General features: G+C 49.3%; 6 protein-coding genes across 6 annotated transcripts; 4 read left to right on the top strand and 2 right to left on the bottom strand.

Moving 5' to 3' along the window:
• Window positions 1-665: 665 nt before the first annotated feature.
• On the top strand, window positions 666-2,158 carry N7443_004021 (O-acetylhomoserine aminocarboxypropyltransferase/cysteine synthase family protein; the record flags this gene model as incomplete). The annotated part of the gene is made up of 4 exons (XM_056884077.1): window positions 666-715; window positions 773-1,271; window positions 1,342-1,910; window positions 1,963-2,158. The coding sequence occupies 4 exons, from the start codon at window positions 666-668 to the stop codon at window positions 2,156-2,158; spliced, it is 1,314 nt and encodes a 437-aa protein (XP_056742355.1).
• A 502-nt stretch (window positions 2,159-2,660) lies between these two features.
• Window positions 2,661-4,820, bottom strand: N7443_004020 (FMN-dependent dehydrogenase-domain-containing protein; the record flags this gene model as incomplete). Its single annotated transcript, XM_056884076.1, has 3 exons — window positions 2,661-3,458; window positions 3,518-4,556; window positions 4,606-4,820. 3 exons carry the CDS (start codon window positions 4,818-4,820, stop codon window positions 2,661-2,663), a joined length of 2,052 nt encoding a protein of 683 aa, XP_056742354.1.
• A 491-nt stretch (window positions 4,821-5,311) lies between these two features.
• On the bottom strand, window positions 5,312-7,114 carry N7443_004019 (uncharacterized protein; the record flags this gene model as incomplete). Its single annotated transcript, XM_056884075.1, has 5 exons — window positions 5,312-5,608; window positions 5,694-5,806; window positions 6,013-6,278; window positions 6,338-6,839; window positions 6,889-7,114. 5 exons carry the CDS (start codon window positions 7,112-7,114, stop codon window positions 5,312-5,314), a joined length of 1,404 nt encoding a protein of 467 aa, XP_056742353.1.
• A 461-nt stretch (window positions 7,115-7,575) lies between these two features.
• On the top strand, window positions 7,576-8,706 carry N7443_004018 (Gfo/Idh/MocA family protein; the record flags this gene model as incomplete). Its single annotated transcript, XM_056884074.1, has 2 exons — window positions 7,576-7,621; window positions 7,691-8,706. 2 exons carry the CDS (start codon window positions 7,576-7,578, stop codon window positions 8,704-8,706), a joined length of 1,062 nt encoding a protein of 353 aa, XP_056742352.1.
• A 671-nt stretch (window positions 8,707-9,377) lies between these two features.
• Window positions 9,378-12,113, top strand: N7443_004017 (beta-mannosidase; the record flags this gene model as incomplete). The annotated part of the gene is made up of 5 exons (XM_056884073.1): window positions 9,378-9,508; window positions 9,571-10,518; window positions 10,576-11,006; window positions 11,062-11,297; window positions 11,343-12,113. 5 exons carry the CDS (start codon window positions 9,378-9,380, stop codon window positions 12,111-12,113), a joined length of 2,517 nt encoding a protein of 838 aa, XP_056742351.1.
• Window positions 12,114-13,060: 947 nt separating this feature from the next.
• Window positions 13,061-15,589, top strand: N7443_004016 (beta-glucosidase; the record flags this gene model as incomplete). The annotated part of the gene is made up of 1 exon (XM_056884072.1): window positions 13,061-15,589. The coding sequence occupies one exon, from the start codon at window positions 13,061-13,063 to the stop codon at window positions 15,587-15,589; it is 2,529 nt and encodes an 842-aa protein (XP_056742350.1).
• Between the last annotated feature and the right edge of the window lie 221 nt (window positions 15,590-15,810).

The following is a 15,810-nucleotide window of genomic DNA, read 5'->3' as shown; positions in this document are numbered from 1 at the left end:
TATGCTTCTCTACGCCTAGTGACCCCGAAAGAGCTGCATAGGGATGTATGTCTGGATGTCTACCCAGCTATAGTCCCACCTAGCTGGCGGAGCCTTCTCAATCTAGGTAGGTAAGAAGTGATCTAGGAGTACCTCCGGGGTATTTTCGCCCATGGGTACACAGGGAGATCCAAACTCGGAATGCGGGGTACGATAACCGTCCAGTCTTAGAGCGCACATCCCTCTCGACCCACCTAGAAAAACACGAGGGACCTACATTAATCGACGTGTTTCCTGCTAGGGCTCAAATAAGATACAGGGGCGAATGGCGAGATCTTTCTCAAAATTGAGCCAGACGGTAGTCTTAGCAATTGTCGAGCTTGTACAACAAGGGACTGAAATGACGAGTCTCAAAAAGAGCAAACGGGTGGAGACGCCGAATAAACACGAGATATTGGCCTTGGTCTGGGCAATGAAGACGGAAGAGGCTCTGACCATTGTATGAAATCACGCCATCCGCTCCCCCGCCGTCGCACTCTCCCCTCCTTCCAGCTCTTATATTTGGTTGGATTCCCTAATTGTTCTTTTGTTCTCTTCCCTTCCACCCTCTCAGACACTTCGGTCTGTCTTGAATCCACTCCTACTGACTTCAAACACCGAACATTGATCCCGTCCCTGTGTTCACCATGTCCGACCCCCAGAACCTCCACTTCGAGACTCTCCAGCTCCACGCCGGGTAAGACACCGATCCCAAATCCACCATAACCCCCTCCATCTGACAATGAACCCTAAGCCACACCCCGGACCCAACAACTAACTCCCGCGCCGTCCCAATCTACGCAACAACCTCATACACATTCAATGACTCCGCCCACGGCGCCCGCCTCTTCGGTCTCAAAGAATTCGGCAACATCTACAGCCGAATGATGAACCCAACAGTCGACGTCTTTGAAAAGCGTATCGCAGCCTTAGAAGGTGGCGTCGCTGCCGTCGCCGCCTCCTCGGGCCAATCAGCCCAGTTCATGGCCATTTCGGCGCTGGCCCATGTGGGCGATAATATTGTGTCTACGAGTAATCTGTACGGCGGGACTTATAACCAGTTTAAGGTTATGTTGCCCCGGCTGGGAATCACGACGAAGTTTGTGAATGGGGATGATCCGGCGGACATCAGGGATGCGATTGACGAGAGGACCAAGGCGGTTTATGTCGAGACGATTGGGAATCCGAGGTATAATGTTCCGGATTTTGAGGCTATTGCTAAGGTTGCGCATGAGAAGGGGGTCCCGCTTGTGGTATGTAAAATTTGAGATGTGGGATGTATTAGATGTGATGACATGAGGTAGTGGTGCTGATGATTAACAGGTTGACAATACATTTGGAGCGGGAGGATACTTCGCTCGTCCGATTGACCACGGCGCTGATATCATCGTGCACAGTGCTACTAAGTGGATTGGTGGCCACGGAACCACAATCGGTGGCGTGGTCATCGATAGCGGCAAGTTCGACTGGGGCAAGAATGGCGCTCGGTTCCCGCAGTTCGTTGAGCCGTCTGAGGGTTACCATGGACTGAAGTTCTGGGAAACGTTCGGTCCCATCGCCTTTGCTATTCGCGTGCGCGTTGAGATTCTGCGTGACCTGGGTTCTGCTCTGAACCCCTTCGCGGCGCAGCAGCTGATTCTCGGTCTTGAGACTCTTAGCTTGCGATGCGAGCGCCATGCTACGAATGCACTGGCGCTGGCGAAGTGGCTTCAGAAGAATGAGCATGTTAACTGGGTTTCATATCCTGGTCTCGAGGATCATCCTTCCCATCTGACGGCGAAGAAGTATCTGCCTCGTGGATATGGTGGCGTGTTGTCTGTTGGTATCAAGGGTGGTGCTGCTGCTGGTAGCCAAGTAGTTGATGGATTCAAGTTGATTTCTAACCTTGCCAAGTATGCTTGCCTTGAATTCTCCCCACTGGTTGTGCATTCTGACTTTTTATAGTGTCGGCGACTCTAAGACCCTGGCTGTTCATCCTTGGTCCACTACGCATGGGCAGCTCAGTGACAAAGAAAAAGAGGACTCTGGTGTCACGGATGATGCAATTCGTATCTCTGTTGGTACTGAGCATATTGACGATATCATTGCCGATTTCGAGCAGTCTTTCGCCGCTTCAAAGGCGGCGGCAACTACTGCTTGAAGAAGCTCGAGTCTGGAAAATGAGGCTTGTATATGAAAGGGACTTGCAAACTTACGAATGGGTGTCAAAATGGACTGTAAGTAGACTAAGAGCAGACGGGTTTCAACCGAAAGTCTCGTTACGTGGTAATGAAGCTACGAAACTGCACAATGGGAATCTGCGAAAATACGTAGTGGCTATTCATACTAAAGTGATTTAATCCTAACCTAACAACTCTGTGAATTATACTTTGCATGTAAAGAACTGCTACCTACAGATGTCCAGACCATTGAAAGGAGCCTAAAGACTGTCTGTGGCGAGAACGGGTGATCGTGAACTTATGAGGTTCAAATGCGATCATATAAGCGTCTAAAGTGAGTACATGATAAAGTAACAAAACTTTGAGTCGTCTTCAAGACGAGGGGTTCAATATCATCGTGGCGAGAACAGAGCTCTCTCGCATTCGCCGTAAACCGTCCTTGTCCTGTATAAACGGCCCAGACCTACCCACGACTCGTTTGTGTTACCCTTCATTCCTTGTGTCGACCCAAAAATCATTGTCACTCCAGCTGAGATACTCCCACAGCAAATACTGGTCATCCGTCGTATCAAGGGATGGGAAAATCCAATCACCCTCATCTCCCAACTTCCCACTCATATCACTAGCACCAGAATCCCCGTCACCCATTTCTAGAGCACGTTTGCTTGCTTCGAAAAGGTGACTGATCACATTCAAAGACCGTTCAGCCTTATGTCCATAGGACTGGATCCGCTCAAGAGTCGTCATGGCTAGCTGCACCTGCGCCTGACAAGACTCGAAGCTAGCACGTGAATCTTCCGCCCTGGCTGTTGAGTCATTGAGAAAGAGACTTATCAAAGGGATCAAGGCTAGCTGGAATGTCCACCACACCGCATTCCAGCCGCTTAACTGATTGGGACGGACGGTGGCTGCGATATCTTTTATATGGAGATCGGCCATTTCGCGACACTTTGCAATTTCCAGACGCTCTTCTGGTCGAAGGGCGGAATATGATATGCGCCGCATTGCGTAGCTCAGTAAAATGGGTCGATATAGCAGCATTCTTTGGTTATAAAAGCGCCACCGTACCACGGCCAGCACCGTGGTAACTGATTCTGAATGTGACTCGTAGTACTTGAGCAATTGTGTGTGGCTCTCCCACCACTGCAGGAGCCTTCTATCCAGCTCAGCTAACTCTGGGTGCGGTATCAATGGCGACAACGCGAGAAGCTCTTGGATATCGGTTGCGATTTTGGCAAATCGGACGTTCTCGATTAAAAGAAATGTCTCCAGTGAGTGAATCTATGTTTTGTCAGTTTTGTGGGCCATTTTTCATCCCAAAGTCATAATAAGAAACATACCTTGACTTCATTATCCAGCGGCCGAATGACGCTATTCACAGAAAACCGGCCCATACTAGGCCGACCTAGCGTCATGGATGCCCAGGTATCCATGCAGACTAACGACCACCACACACGGCATCTGAGACCAACTGGTGGGAAATGAGGAATTTCTTTCGTTTCTCTATCAATCCCCATCGCGGCCGCCATCCGCAGAGCAGCACCAAGCAATGACCATGCCAGATTCGGCTGGCTGATGTAATGAGAGTACCAACCACCCAGCAGACCTAGTGTCTGAATGGTCTCCAGATGGGGTTTTCCCAGTGCACTTAGATCGAGGTTTTTCTTGCATGCATTGAAGTATGACCGGTGCGTTACGTTTGAAGGTGTTTCTTCTGCAATGCAGCCGAGTGCAAGCACAATATTCAGTAGTGCAAGCCAGCGATCATCTGTCCGATCACCAGCCAGGTAGGATTTCCAGAAAGCCTCTTTGTCGATTAACGGCGTGAATGGATGGATGTAGACAAAATAGGCGTTCACCATATGAGTCTCCGAGAATGGAGGATGGTAATGTGACGGATCCGCTTGCTGGTACTGTAGTTGGGCATCCGATGTGCCGTTCCATACAGAAGATGAGCTTGGTAAAAAAGTGGTATGAGTGGGGTCTAGCCAGACGATGACTTTCAGTGCAGCCTGGATTGAAGATATGCCCAGGTATGAAGATGTTGGATTTGTCGAGAGGCGTAAAGCATTGACATCGTCAGAGACATCTTCGTTCATTTCAGGTGAATCTGACGGCTGGTCTTCAGGGATGCTCTGCAGGGACTCCAGACTGGGGTCTTCAGTGGCCGTAAAATGCGGGTTGGGTTGTCGGGATGGTGATGTTGCAGGAGAAACCAAATGCGAGGCTTCCCCATGCGACTGGGATCCCTCTTTTGCTGTTAACTCGAGTAATTTTTCTCGGGAAAGGCCGACCAGAGAATCTGTGTCGACATCGGGCAGTATCATTTTGAGTATCTTGCGATGATTCTCTATTTCCGCAGAGAGCCTCTCGACTTGTCTATAATTGTCAGTGTCTATCTACAAAGACTGGGGCGGTATCCTCTTACCCCCATGACGGTGTGCGATCCCCATATTCACACCGATCCGCTTTTTTATACCACCGGCAAGAATTGCAGGGCGTTTTCCCATCGCATTTTATTTTACGCCTTTGACAAGAAGTGCAAGCAATCAATGACTTCCGTTGATTTTTCTCATTTGCTTGACGATTTGAGATGGAGTTGGTCACCCGGCCTTGGTTGAGCGCTTGGAAAGAGTGAAACATGATTCCGAATGACGATAGGAAACCAATTTCATGAGTGGAAGACGCGGAATCGATTCTTTCCGACGGATTTATGGAAATTTACTAGGTCACTGACCGCATCTATACCCCCAGTTGCAAACTTAAATTACCCGTGGGCGGCATGTTCCGACATGATGACCAACGCCATGCATAGACCTACCCATAGCGTCTTTTCCCAAATAAACAATTCAAGCCGTTTAAGCGGCGGGTGGTGGGGATCTGAGCGCCGTGGGATGCGGGGCTTTGCCGATGTTTGTTTCATCTACCTACCCACCGGTGGCGCTCCTGAGGGGATAAAGGCCCGGGAACAAGGACCATGGGGCGCTCAGTACAAAGTTTTATTGGCGCCGGGACATTGTCTGACTTTTGATTGCGCACTTTTGGATTAATATGGAACCTATTTGATACAAGCAAAGTACATATTCCATACCAAGCATCCCTTAGCTCAAAAAGTAGGCCTCCTGTCCCAACTTTCACTCTTGTTTCTGTAGACTTCTCTTGACCGGATTCTCCGAATGAAACAGTTGGTCGATTTCCTCCAAGTTCCAACCACTAGTCTCAACAAATGTGAGATAGATGACTAGGATTCCGAAAGCATCCCAGCAGATGTACATAATGTAGAAGCGCCAGCCACTATTTCCTATTCCAATAGGTGGTACATAGGTGTTCAGAACGTTGGCCATATTCACCATCAAGTTCATGAATGCCAGGCCTTTGGCTCGGTCGTTGTATGCAAGAACTTCACTGGGGTACAACGATTGCATAGGCGTCTGCCGGAAGCACCAATAATTAGTAAAGTGAAATTTTGAAGAGGAAGAAAGACAAGCATGAAAAATTGCATCGGCTTCGACTTACCCAGGAGAAAGCAAAGACGACGAGAAAGACGTAGAGGAAGGCGATTCCCAGATCGCCCACGACTGGATTGCCCTTCTGGTGAGCTGTGCAGGCGGTCATAATACTGAGGCATACTGTCATTCCCATACTTGAGAACATTAGCATCTTTCGTCGACCAAAGAGATGGACAAAGCGTAATCCACATAGAGCGGATATCATCATAATCGGTGTTTGTACAGCATTGAGCAGGAGCTGAGTTTGAGTGCTGTCAATGCCGGCAGTTTTGACTAATACCATCAGCAGCCGACCACAACCAGGATCCACAAGGTGAGCAATTTACCCATTAAAGGAAAATAATAGCTAGTTGGCGGCAAATCCAATTGAGCAAACCAAGCAATACAGGCAACCAAGAACGTTCGATGACGCGCTGCCCGAGAATTGAAAAGACCTCGAATGTCCCAGAACCTCTTGTCTCCACCCTCGTCGCTAATTACTGCTTGCATCTCCTCCAGTTCCAGCGCTGCAACTTTCGACATCGGATTACCGTCTCCATGATACTTGACCAGGACTCGACGCGCATCTTCAATGCGATCACGGGCAACGTACCTGCGCGAAGTGAGTATAAATATCAACCCATCACTTGGCACACTTGGGGGGCTACAAACCAACGAGGACTTTCGGGGATAAACCAAACGAAAATAAGCACCAGAACGGACGGTAACCCCTGAATAGCCAGGGGCAACCGCCATACGGTTGAACCGAGGGCTTCGTGATAGCTGAGTCCATACTCCAGGAACGTTGACACAATAGTCCCGAGGAAGAAGCAAGCTTGAAAGCCACCGGTCAACTGTCCTCGATATTTAGGGTACGACATCTCGACAACGTACGCCGGACCGGCACTTTGAACAATGGCAGCCCCCACGCCCAAAATGAAACGGCCACCCATCAGCATGCCCAAATTCTGCCCGGCAGCTTGAATGATGGCACCGAAAACACAGATGGCAGATCCTAGAGCCATTCCAATTTTGCGACCCCATGTATCTGCACAAGGACCTGCGCCCAGCGAGCCAACGATATTTCCAATCACATACAGCGCCGCGACAAGACCCTGATTATTTGAGTTGATGCCAAAATAACCAGTAAAAGAGGTCATGGCTGACAGGCCCCCTATATTGCACGTCAGTTAACAATCGCTTCCATCAGGGCACATACTCACCAAACGTGTTGGAATCAAAGCCATTGGTAGCCGAGCAAAGATATCCCACAAAGATGCATAGATACAATCGCAGAAGACTCTTCTGAAAAGGTTTTGCTTGATCCTGCTTCAAGGCTTCCTGCATACGCTGACCATGGGTAGCAGACTCCACGACAGCCTCGACATCTTTTTGCAGTCCTTCATGGTGACTGACTGTAGCTTTTAAGTGAGCCATTTGGGCACCCATATTTCTTCTTCGACTCACTTCGAAGTTGAAATCTGTTTCCTTCGGGTAAAAGAAAGCGGCACTATCTGTATTAAAATAGTATGTGCCCGCTCAATTCCGCGACATATACCCCAATGATATCCCGAGTCAAAAAAATGCCGCCAGGCGCCATCCATGGCCCCGGCATCATCTGATGAAAGTTAGAAAAGGCAAACTGGATAAATGGGGATTAGCTCAGGGCTTCTCGGGTCCCTTTTCGGCGCGGGAAAGCCCCCGTGCCTGATTAGGAATGCGGGGTGGCCCCACTTTGGCGCCAGATGCCGCCGTTCTTGCTGTATCTATACGTCGAGATCCGCAAATTTAGCGTTCTGCCTAAATTGCTCCGGTAGCCGATAACCGCTCTGACCGGGGTGTGCTTTAAGAGACCACCGAGTCCAACGTGAGAAGTAAACTCCATCTCTTCTGATCTTATTCAAGAAACCATGACTGGAATCGCTTTACTCGGAGCCGGTTTGTTTGCCAAAGAGGGTAAGTAGCTCTGACGGGACTCGATTGTTTCCCATTGCCATTTTGCCCTTTACTAATGTTTATATCAAGCTCACCTACCGGCGTTGATGAAATTGCAAGCAAATTTGCTGGCAGTGTATTCACGCTCCGCTCGATCGGCACAGTCCGTGCTCGCAGTGGCTGATGAACTGGGCGCCGCGACTTCGAACATCGGTGTTTATGCCGATGAACTGGAATCTGAGGGGAATGGACTTGCAGCACTGCTACAGCGTTCAGAGATTGGGGCTGTGATTGTTGCACTCCCAATCCTTGTTCAACCGGATGTGGTTCGAAAGTGTCTCGCTGCCGGCAAGCATGTGTTGTGTGAGAAGCCCGTTGCCAAAGATACAAACGCGGCACTAGAGCTGGTCAAAGACTATGAGCGTGACTATCTCCCTCAAGGGCTTGTGCTCTCGGTTGCCGAGCAATTTCGCTACGATCGCGCCTTTACTCGTGCTCGTGGACTTGTAACCGACGGACGTATCGGCAAGCTTAACCACGTTCACGCTCGTGTCTGGGGCAACATCCAGCCTGGTGACAACAAATGGTACGAGACCGAGTGGCGCAAGACACCTGAGTACCAGGGAGGATTTATCCTGGACGGTGGTGTCCACTTTGTCGCACTGATCCGATACGTCTCCGGGCGTGAAATCACGAAGACTGTCAGCCTCTGTCGCCAGACTTATCCTCATCTGCCTCCGGTTGATACTGTGAACGCGGCGATTCAATTTGATGACGGCGCTTCTGGTTCGCTGAGTTTCTGTTTTGCTTCTGCGAAGGGCAAATTTGAGTTCATCTTCGTTGGTGAACAAGGCGCTCTTACGATCAGTGGTGTGGATGGTAAAGATGATACACAGAGAATTGTCCTTGAAAGTCTAGAGGGCAAGGTCACAGTTGATGAGGAGATTGTAGGTGAAGGTATTTATGAGGAGGTCAAGGCCTTCCTGGGATCTTGCGCTGGGGGTACGCATGATGAAAAGGCCGGGGCGCGCGAAGCGATGGCCGACATCGCTGTCGTTGAAAGTATCTGCTCTGGAGGAGGCTCCGTTGAGGTATTCCGCCAGTGATCTATGAGCGCAAGGGATGTTGTACATAGAATGTCTAGTAGATAAATAGGAAAACAATTATAGAAATGCAACCATAATCCATCCCATAAGAATATCACCCAAAGGTAAGTGTAATAAGCTTGATTGAAATTGGTCAAACAGCTAGCAGGACTCAAGGAAGGTATCTCGGAAGCTTGAATGAATCCCTTTCCATCAAATCTAGCGTTAATAATTACCAATACTTATAGCCACCTTTTTCCGCCTGCCATGTTGGAAGGCCGAATTTGCCGGCTAAATTGTGGTGATGACAGTATTCTCAACCTTGAAAATCTGGAGTGTAATGTTGCGTCCTGCGATGCCCGTCACAGCTCAAAATCGGCAAGTACACGCGAACAAGAGCTAGAGTCCGTGCATTGATAGCACAAGCTTTGAGGGCCAGATCTAACAGCCGCCGAAATTGCCGACAGCCGTGAGCTAGTTCCATCAAGACCCACCGGCCGTATCCCAAGCTTGCGTGAATTTGCTTTGATCTTCCTTTTCCTCATTGGGACACGGATGTAGTCCGAGCCAAAAATGGTAATTTCTCAATGTTAGAGACACATCGATGATTGAAATCTCAATGAAGATCTAACTTACTTTAACGTTCTTTCATCACTCTGTTCAATTCAGTTTTTTTGTTTTCATCTAAAACGATGTCGAGTCTCCGAAGCTCCAAAGTGCTCAAACAGGGCTGGTCTTTTCGCCAGGCTGATGGCCCGGCCAACTGGCTGTCGGTGGATTCAGTCCCGACCGTCGCTCATTTGGACTTGATAAAGCACAATGTGTGAGTTGTTGACCTTTTTATGTTCAATTCCCCAAAAATCTAATAGTATTCTATTTAATCAGTATTCCCGACCCTTACATTGACATGAACGAGCTCGATGTCGAATGGGTAGGGGAGAAGACCTGGCACTACCGTGTTGATCTCCCCGAGATACCAGTCTCGGCGAAAGAGAAGGGATCCAAGGTCGTCCTGGTGTTTGAGGGTCTCGATACATTTGCTCATGTGCGCCTCAATGGAAAGACGATACTACTTACGGATAACATGTTCATCTCTCATCGGGTCGATATCACGGACCTGGTCAGCGACAACAACCAGCTTGAAATTGCCTTCGAGCCAGCACTTCTCAAGGCTCGTGAGATCAGAGCCCAGCACCCAGAGCATAAATGGGTTGGGTTCAATGCTGATCTCTCTCGATTGGCGGTTCGCAAAGCCCAGTATCACTGGGGCTGGGACTGGGGCCCAGTTCTCATGACTGCAGGTCCTTGGAGACCCGTTCACTTGGAGATGTACACTGCGCGCGTAAAGGAGGTTCGTGTGGACTACCATGTGGCTGATGGCTTCAAGTCTGCTCAAGGAACCATCTCCGTGGATACTGAAGGTTCTGCCGGTGACAATGTCACGGTTAACTTGAAGCTGGCTGGGCAGTCTGTCTTCGAAGAAACTCTCACAATCACTGATGGGAAAGCAGTGGCTAGCTTTACTATCCCTGACGTGTCCCTTTGGTATCCATCTGGCTATGGGGCGCAAACTATCTACACGATCAATACGACAGTCAAGGCCGCGGGCCATGAGCTCGATCATCACACCCAGTCGATCGGCTTTAGACGAGTTGAACTGGTCCAAGAAAAGGATGATATCGGCCGTTCTTTCTACTTTCGCATCAATGGTGCAGATGTCTTCTGTGGAGGGTCCGACTGGATCCCTGCTGACAGCTTTCTCCCCGCGATTTCTGAGGAGCGCTACCGCCGCTGGCTGAAACTTATGGTTGATGGAAACCAAGTTATGGTTAGGTTAGTATCGTTCGGATAGTGACTTGGTGCTCTTGGCACGTTGCTGACAGCATGTAGAGTGTGGGGAGGAGGAATCTACGAAGATGATACTTTTTACAATGCATGTGATGAACTCGGCCTTCTTGTTTGGCAAGATTTCATGTTCGGATGTGGCAACTATCCTACTTTCCCGTCTTTCCTGGATTCTGTTCAGAAGGAAGCAGTACAGAACGTGCGTCGTCTTAGGCACCACCCTTGCATGGCCATTTGGGCCGGCAACAACGAGGATTATCAGGTTCAGGAACAAGAAGGCCTTGAATACAATTTCGATGAAAAACTTCCTGAGTGCTGGCTTCAAACCAACTTCCCCGCCCGTTACATTTACGAGAAGCTTCTCCCCGATGTAATGAGCCAAGAATGCCCAGACGTTCCGTATCACCCTGGAAGCCCTTGGGGTGATGGCAAGTTGACATCTGACCCAACAGTTGGAGATATGCATCAGTGGAATGGTCGGTAAACCCCCGTCAAAAGGTTCTACATTGAAGCTAATGGTCGGCAAACTAGTCTGGCATGGTACGCAGGAGAAACACCAGATCTTTGAAACACTCGGTGGTCGTTTCAACAGTGAATTCGGAATGGAGGCTTTTCCGAATATTCAAACCATCGAGGCGTTTGTCACCAAGAAATCTCATATGTACCCACAGTCTCATACACTAGATTTCCACAACAAAGCGGATGGTCATGAGCGACGTATTGCAACGTACATGGTGGAGAACTTCCGCGTCGCGACTGAACTGGAGGTATGATGGCCCTCTTCTTCTAACGGATTGTGCTAATTAATATAGAAATACATCCACCTGACTCAACTCGTGCAGGCAGACGCCCTGATGTATGCCTATCGTGGATGGCGTCGCCAGTGGGGCCAGAAAAGGCAATGTGGTGGTGCCCTGGTTTGGCAGATAAATGACTGCTGGCCTGGAACATCGTGGGCCGTTGTCGACTATTTTCTTCGAAAAAAAGCGGCGTACTACGCTCTGGCCCGCGTTCTAGCGCCGATAGCAATCGGAGTGCAGCGAGAACATCACGATTGGAGTGTGGCCCATGCCCGACCAGCGAAGGCTAGCCATTTTCATTTGTGGGCTGTTAATAGCAAAATGGAGCCTAAAAATGCTACCGTATGTCTCCGCTTCGTCTCAATTGAGACGGGAAGCGATATCAAGCCTGCTATCACGAAGGAGGTCTCGCTAGTTCCCAACGGAACAACCGATGTCCTAGATGGAGTGATTGACAACATGGCTGAAGAGCCTCATGTGTTAGCTGCAAATCTCTCAGTCGACGGGGACATTATCTGCCGCGATGTAGATTGGCCACAACCCTACAAATATCTATCATTCACAGGACGTGAGGTGGAAGTGCGTCAGCCCTGCCATGGAGAGGTAGGTGTGATCCAAGTGAGTGCCAAGCGGCCGGTAAAAGGACTTATGTTTGAAGAGCGAGATGGAGTCACCATTAGTGACAATGCTATTGACCTAATTCCTGGCGACGAACAGGTTTTGAAGGTTATTGGCTTGTCAGGAACCAGTCCTGCATTGAAGTATCAGTATCTAGATCAATAAGAAAGTGCTCAGATAGTGGGAGAATTAGAATACCTGTTTGGCAAATATTTAGCACTCAGTAAGACATCCTTGTATTTCAAATCATCTTCGAATATCTCAGATAATAGTAATTATAAATTCAAGCCCAACAATGTTCCTCTTTTCTTAAAATTCTGCTAGGTGAAAGAGCAGAGATACCATTAACTTGCACTTAGACTCGGTTCTCATGTAAGACTATGGATCTCAAAATCATATCCTAATCAAAAATAGCCTCCTCTTGATCACTATGACTTTCTCCCATTCTGGAAACCGGTTCTGACAGTATTTAGCCTATTCCCGCTGGCAGACCATGGCAAGACAAATTCGGACTTTTCCTAAGGTAAACGCCGAGCCGCATTTTGACGTCAACAGAGAGATTGAACCGTGTTACATTTATCCGTAAATAACACGGGCCCAGATCCGCCTCCAATCTGGTATACCATCTACATGGAATATCTTGTTTCGTATAAGCATCGACGCCTCCATCTAGATTGCGGGGGGCGGGGGCTATGGCCAGGCTTCTGCGGTGCAGATCTTGCGGTTCTGGGCTTTTCACTGCGCCTTTGCCAGTTAGCTTTGACCTCATGAAGGGCCATTGAGACAGAGCATAATCCCCGCAAATTACGCGCATTGACTGTGTTCCGTCTTCTTACCCCGGTCCAAGTCGGCCCTGTCCGATAAAGTTCTTTCCAAAAACAGATTTAGCAGTACTCCGCAACAGAGAGAACAAATTGGTGTTGGTAAGTGCATGATGATACATTGACTAGGATTAAGCCAATTCGTGGCTCATATGTGCACGGTCACAGTTGATGAGTATAGGTACGTATTACTTCCCCTCTGTCATTCTGGGCTAATCCTCGACCATTTATAGGGACTGAATATCCCCCCATATCATACTTGAATATCATAAACAGGTCTCCAACATCATCATGTTATGGAAGTGTTTCTTTATGCTATTTGCAGCCGTTGCAGTCAGCGCAAAACAGGGACAGCTATATAGCCCCCCGATCAGCCCCGGTTATGGAAATTGGTCCTTGGCTTACGACAAGGCGCATAGCTTTGTTTGCAGTTTGACCCTTACAGAAAAGGTCAATCTCACGACTGGTGTTGGCACCGGCCAAACGCTGGGGTATTCTGTGGGCATCATACCCAGAGTAGGGTTCCGAGGTCTCGCCAGCGATGATTCTCCTACCGGTGTTCGAGGAGCTGATTATTCCTCTGCGTTTCCGGCTGGGATGAATCTTGCTATGTCCTGGGATAAGACGCTCATCTACGCAATGAACTATGCCAACGGCGCTGAACATAAAGCAAAAGGCATCAACTCCATTGATGCCCCTGTGTGTGGCCCCCTTGGTCGCACTCCGACTGGCGGACGCAACGCCGAGGCTTTCTCTCCAGATCCTTATCTCTCTGGAATCGCCTTTGGAGAGGCTGTCGCTGGAATGCAAGCATCCGGCGCCATCGCTGTGGCCAAGCATTTTATTCTATACGAGCAAGAGCACTTTCGGGAGGTCATCGAGTGGAATGAATGGAATGCCGGTCCTAATATCTCGGAACCTTACTCTTCCAATTGTGACGACCGCACATTCCACGAGCTCTACCTCTTCCCCTGGTATGATGCAGTCAAGCGCGGACTGGCAGCAGTTATGTGCTCTTACAATCAAGTCAACAATACCCAGGTTTGCCAGAACAATCACCTCTTGAACGATATCTTGAAGGGTGAATTAGGCTTCCAAGGCTATGTGACGAGTGATGACGGATCCCAGCACTCTGGTGTGGACTCAGCCCTCGGCGGTATGGACATGACAGGTCCCGGGGAGACCTCACCGAATGGTGTGGCTGGCTTCGGAGAGTCCTTCTGGGGCCCGAACCTGACACTAGCTGTACTCAACGGTAGCGTACCGGAATGGCGATTGAATGACATGGCGACAAGAATTATGGCGGCGTACTACTATCTTGGTCAAGACGAAGACTATCCCGAACTCAACTTCGCATCGGGAAATTTTGCGACCTACAACTATGAGTATCCCGGTGCCAAACTAGACTATCAACAAGTCAACCAGCACCTGGACGTTCGGCAGAACCATGCTCATCTCATCCGCGACATTGGCGCCAACTCTATCGTAATGCTCAAGAACAGTGGCATCCTACCCCTGAAGAGACCAAGACAGATCGCCGTCATTGGCGAGGATGCAGGGCCGTCAGTGTATGGTCCCAACGGGTGCCCGGATCGTGGATGCAATAACGGAACACTGGCGATGCTGTGGGGAAGCGGAAGCACCAACTTTCCATATCTTGTCGACCCCTTATCGGCTATCCAGTCCCGAGCCCTTCAAGATGGCACTGTTGTCCAGTATGTGCTTAATAACTGGGCAAAAGAGCAGATTGGGGAGGTCGCTTACCAGGCCGACGTCTCTCTGGTTTTCATCAACTCAGACAGTGGGGAAGGCTATATCGAAGTTGACAACAACTATGGAGATCGCAACAACATGACCGCGTGGCTTGATGGCGATGCTCTAGTGCGCCAAGTGACTGCGAATTGCAGTGAGACAATTGTAGTCATTCATTCGACGGGGGCGATACTGATGGAGGAGTGGATCGAAAACCCCAATGTGACTGCCGTCCTATTCGCCGGGCTTCCAGGACAAGAGAGCGGGAACTCCCTGGTGGACGTTCTATATGGCAGTGTGAACCCCTCTGGAAAGCTCCCGTGGACTGTGGCCAAGAATCGCTGCGACTATGGAACAGATGTGTTGTACGAGCCCAATGGACCAGTGCCTCAAATCAACTTCACGGAAGGGTTGTACATCGACTACCGACACTTCGACAAAGAAAATATCCAGCCACGCTTTGAGTTTGGGTTTGGATTGAGCTACACCACTTTTAAGTACAGCAATCTACGCATGGAGACTCTATCACCAAAGCCAAGTTCGACGGTGTCTGCGGGATCCCAAACGAGTCCTCCGCCAATGTGTCGCAGTACAAGTCTCAACCCATCAGACTATACCTTCCCTGCCACAATGAGCTCCTTGACGCATTACATCTACCCTTACTTAGCACCTGACATGACAGTGACTACCAGCCTTGCTACTCCTACGAATGCGATCCGTCCTGTCTCACCGAGCCCGCAAGGAGGTGATCCGAGATTATGGGACGTTCTTTATCGTGTCATGGTATCCATCAAGAATACCGGACACGTTGCTGGTCAAGAGGTTGCACAGCTTTACTTGGATCTTGGAAATGAAGAGCCTACACGTCAGCTACGTGGATTCAGCAAGAATATGGTGCAACCTGGGCAAACGAAACATGTCACATTCGAGCTGCGCCGCCGGGATATCTCGATCTGGGATGTTCTTTCGCAGGAATGGAAAGAGGTCACCAAGCTCGGCACCACAATTGGGGTTCACGTCGGTTCCAGTTCCAGAGATCTCCGGCTTTACGGTGAAATCTCGCCTTAGATATTCGTGCTCGAATTATTTCAGATCTATCCCATATGAAACAACCAAGTTATATGGCAATATTCTCAAGTAAAACCATAACTAACGTAACATAATGTCATAAGTAATTTGGATGCTGTGTATCGATCCTATTCTGGTGGAGGCCTATCTCTCGTACTCGGTCGCGAAGTGAGGGCAGATGGCATGAAAACGGAAGAAGACATGGCCGAGGCTTTCTTAAA

Source organism: Penicillium atrosanguineum, assembly GCF_028827265.1.
Source record: "Penicillium atrosanguineum strain IBT 20685 chromosome Unknown utg000003l_segment0_segment0, whole genome shotgun sequence".
Classification (NCBI taxonomy): domain Eukaryota; kingdom Fungi; phylum Ascomycota; class Eurotiomycetes; order Eurotiales; family Aspergillaceae; genus Penicillium; species Penicillium atrosanguineum.
Note: the sequence above shows the minus strand (reverse complement) of the source record. Positions and strands in the feature narration are given on the sequence as shown.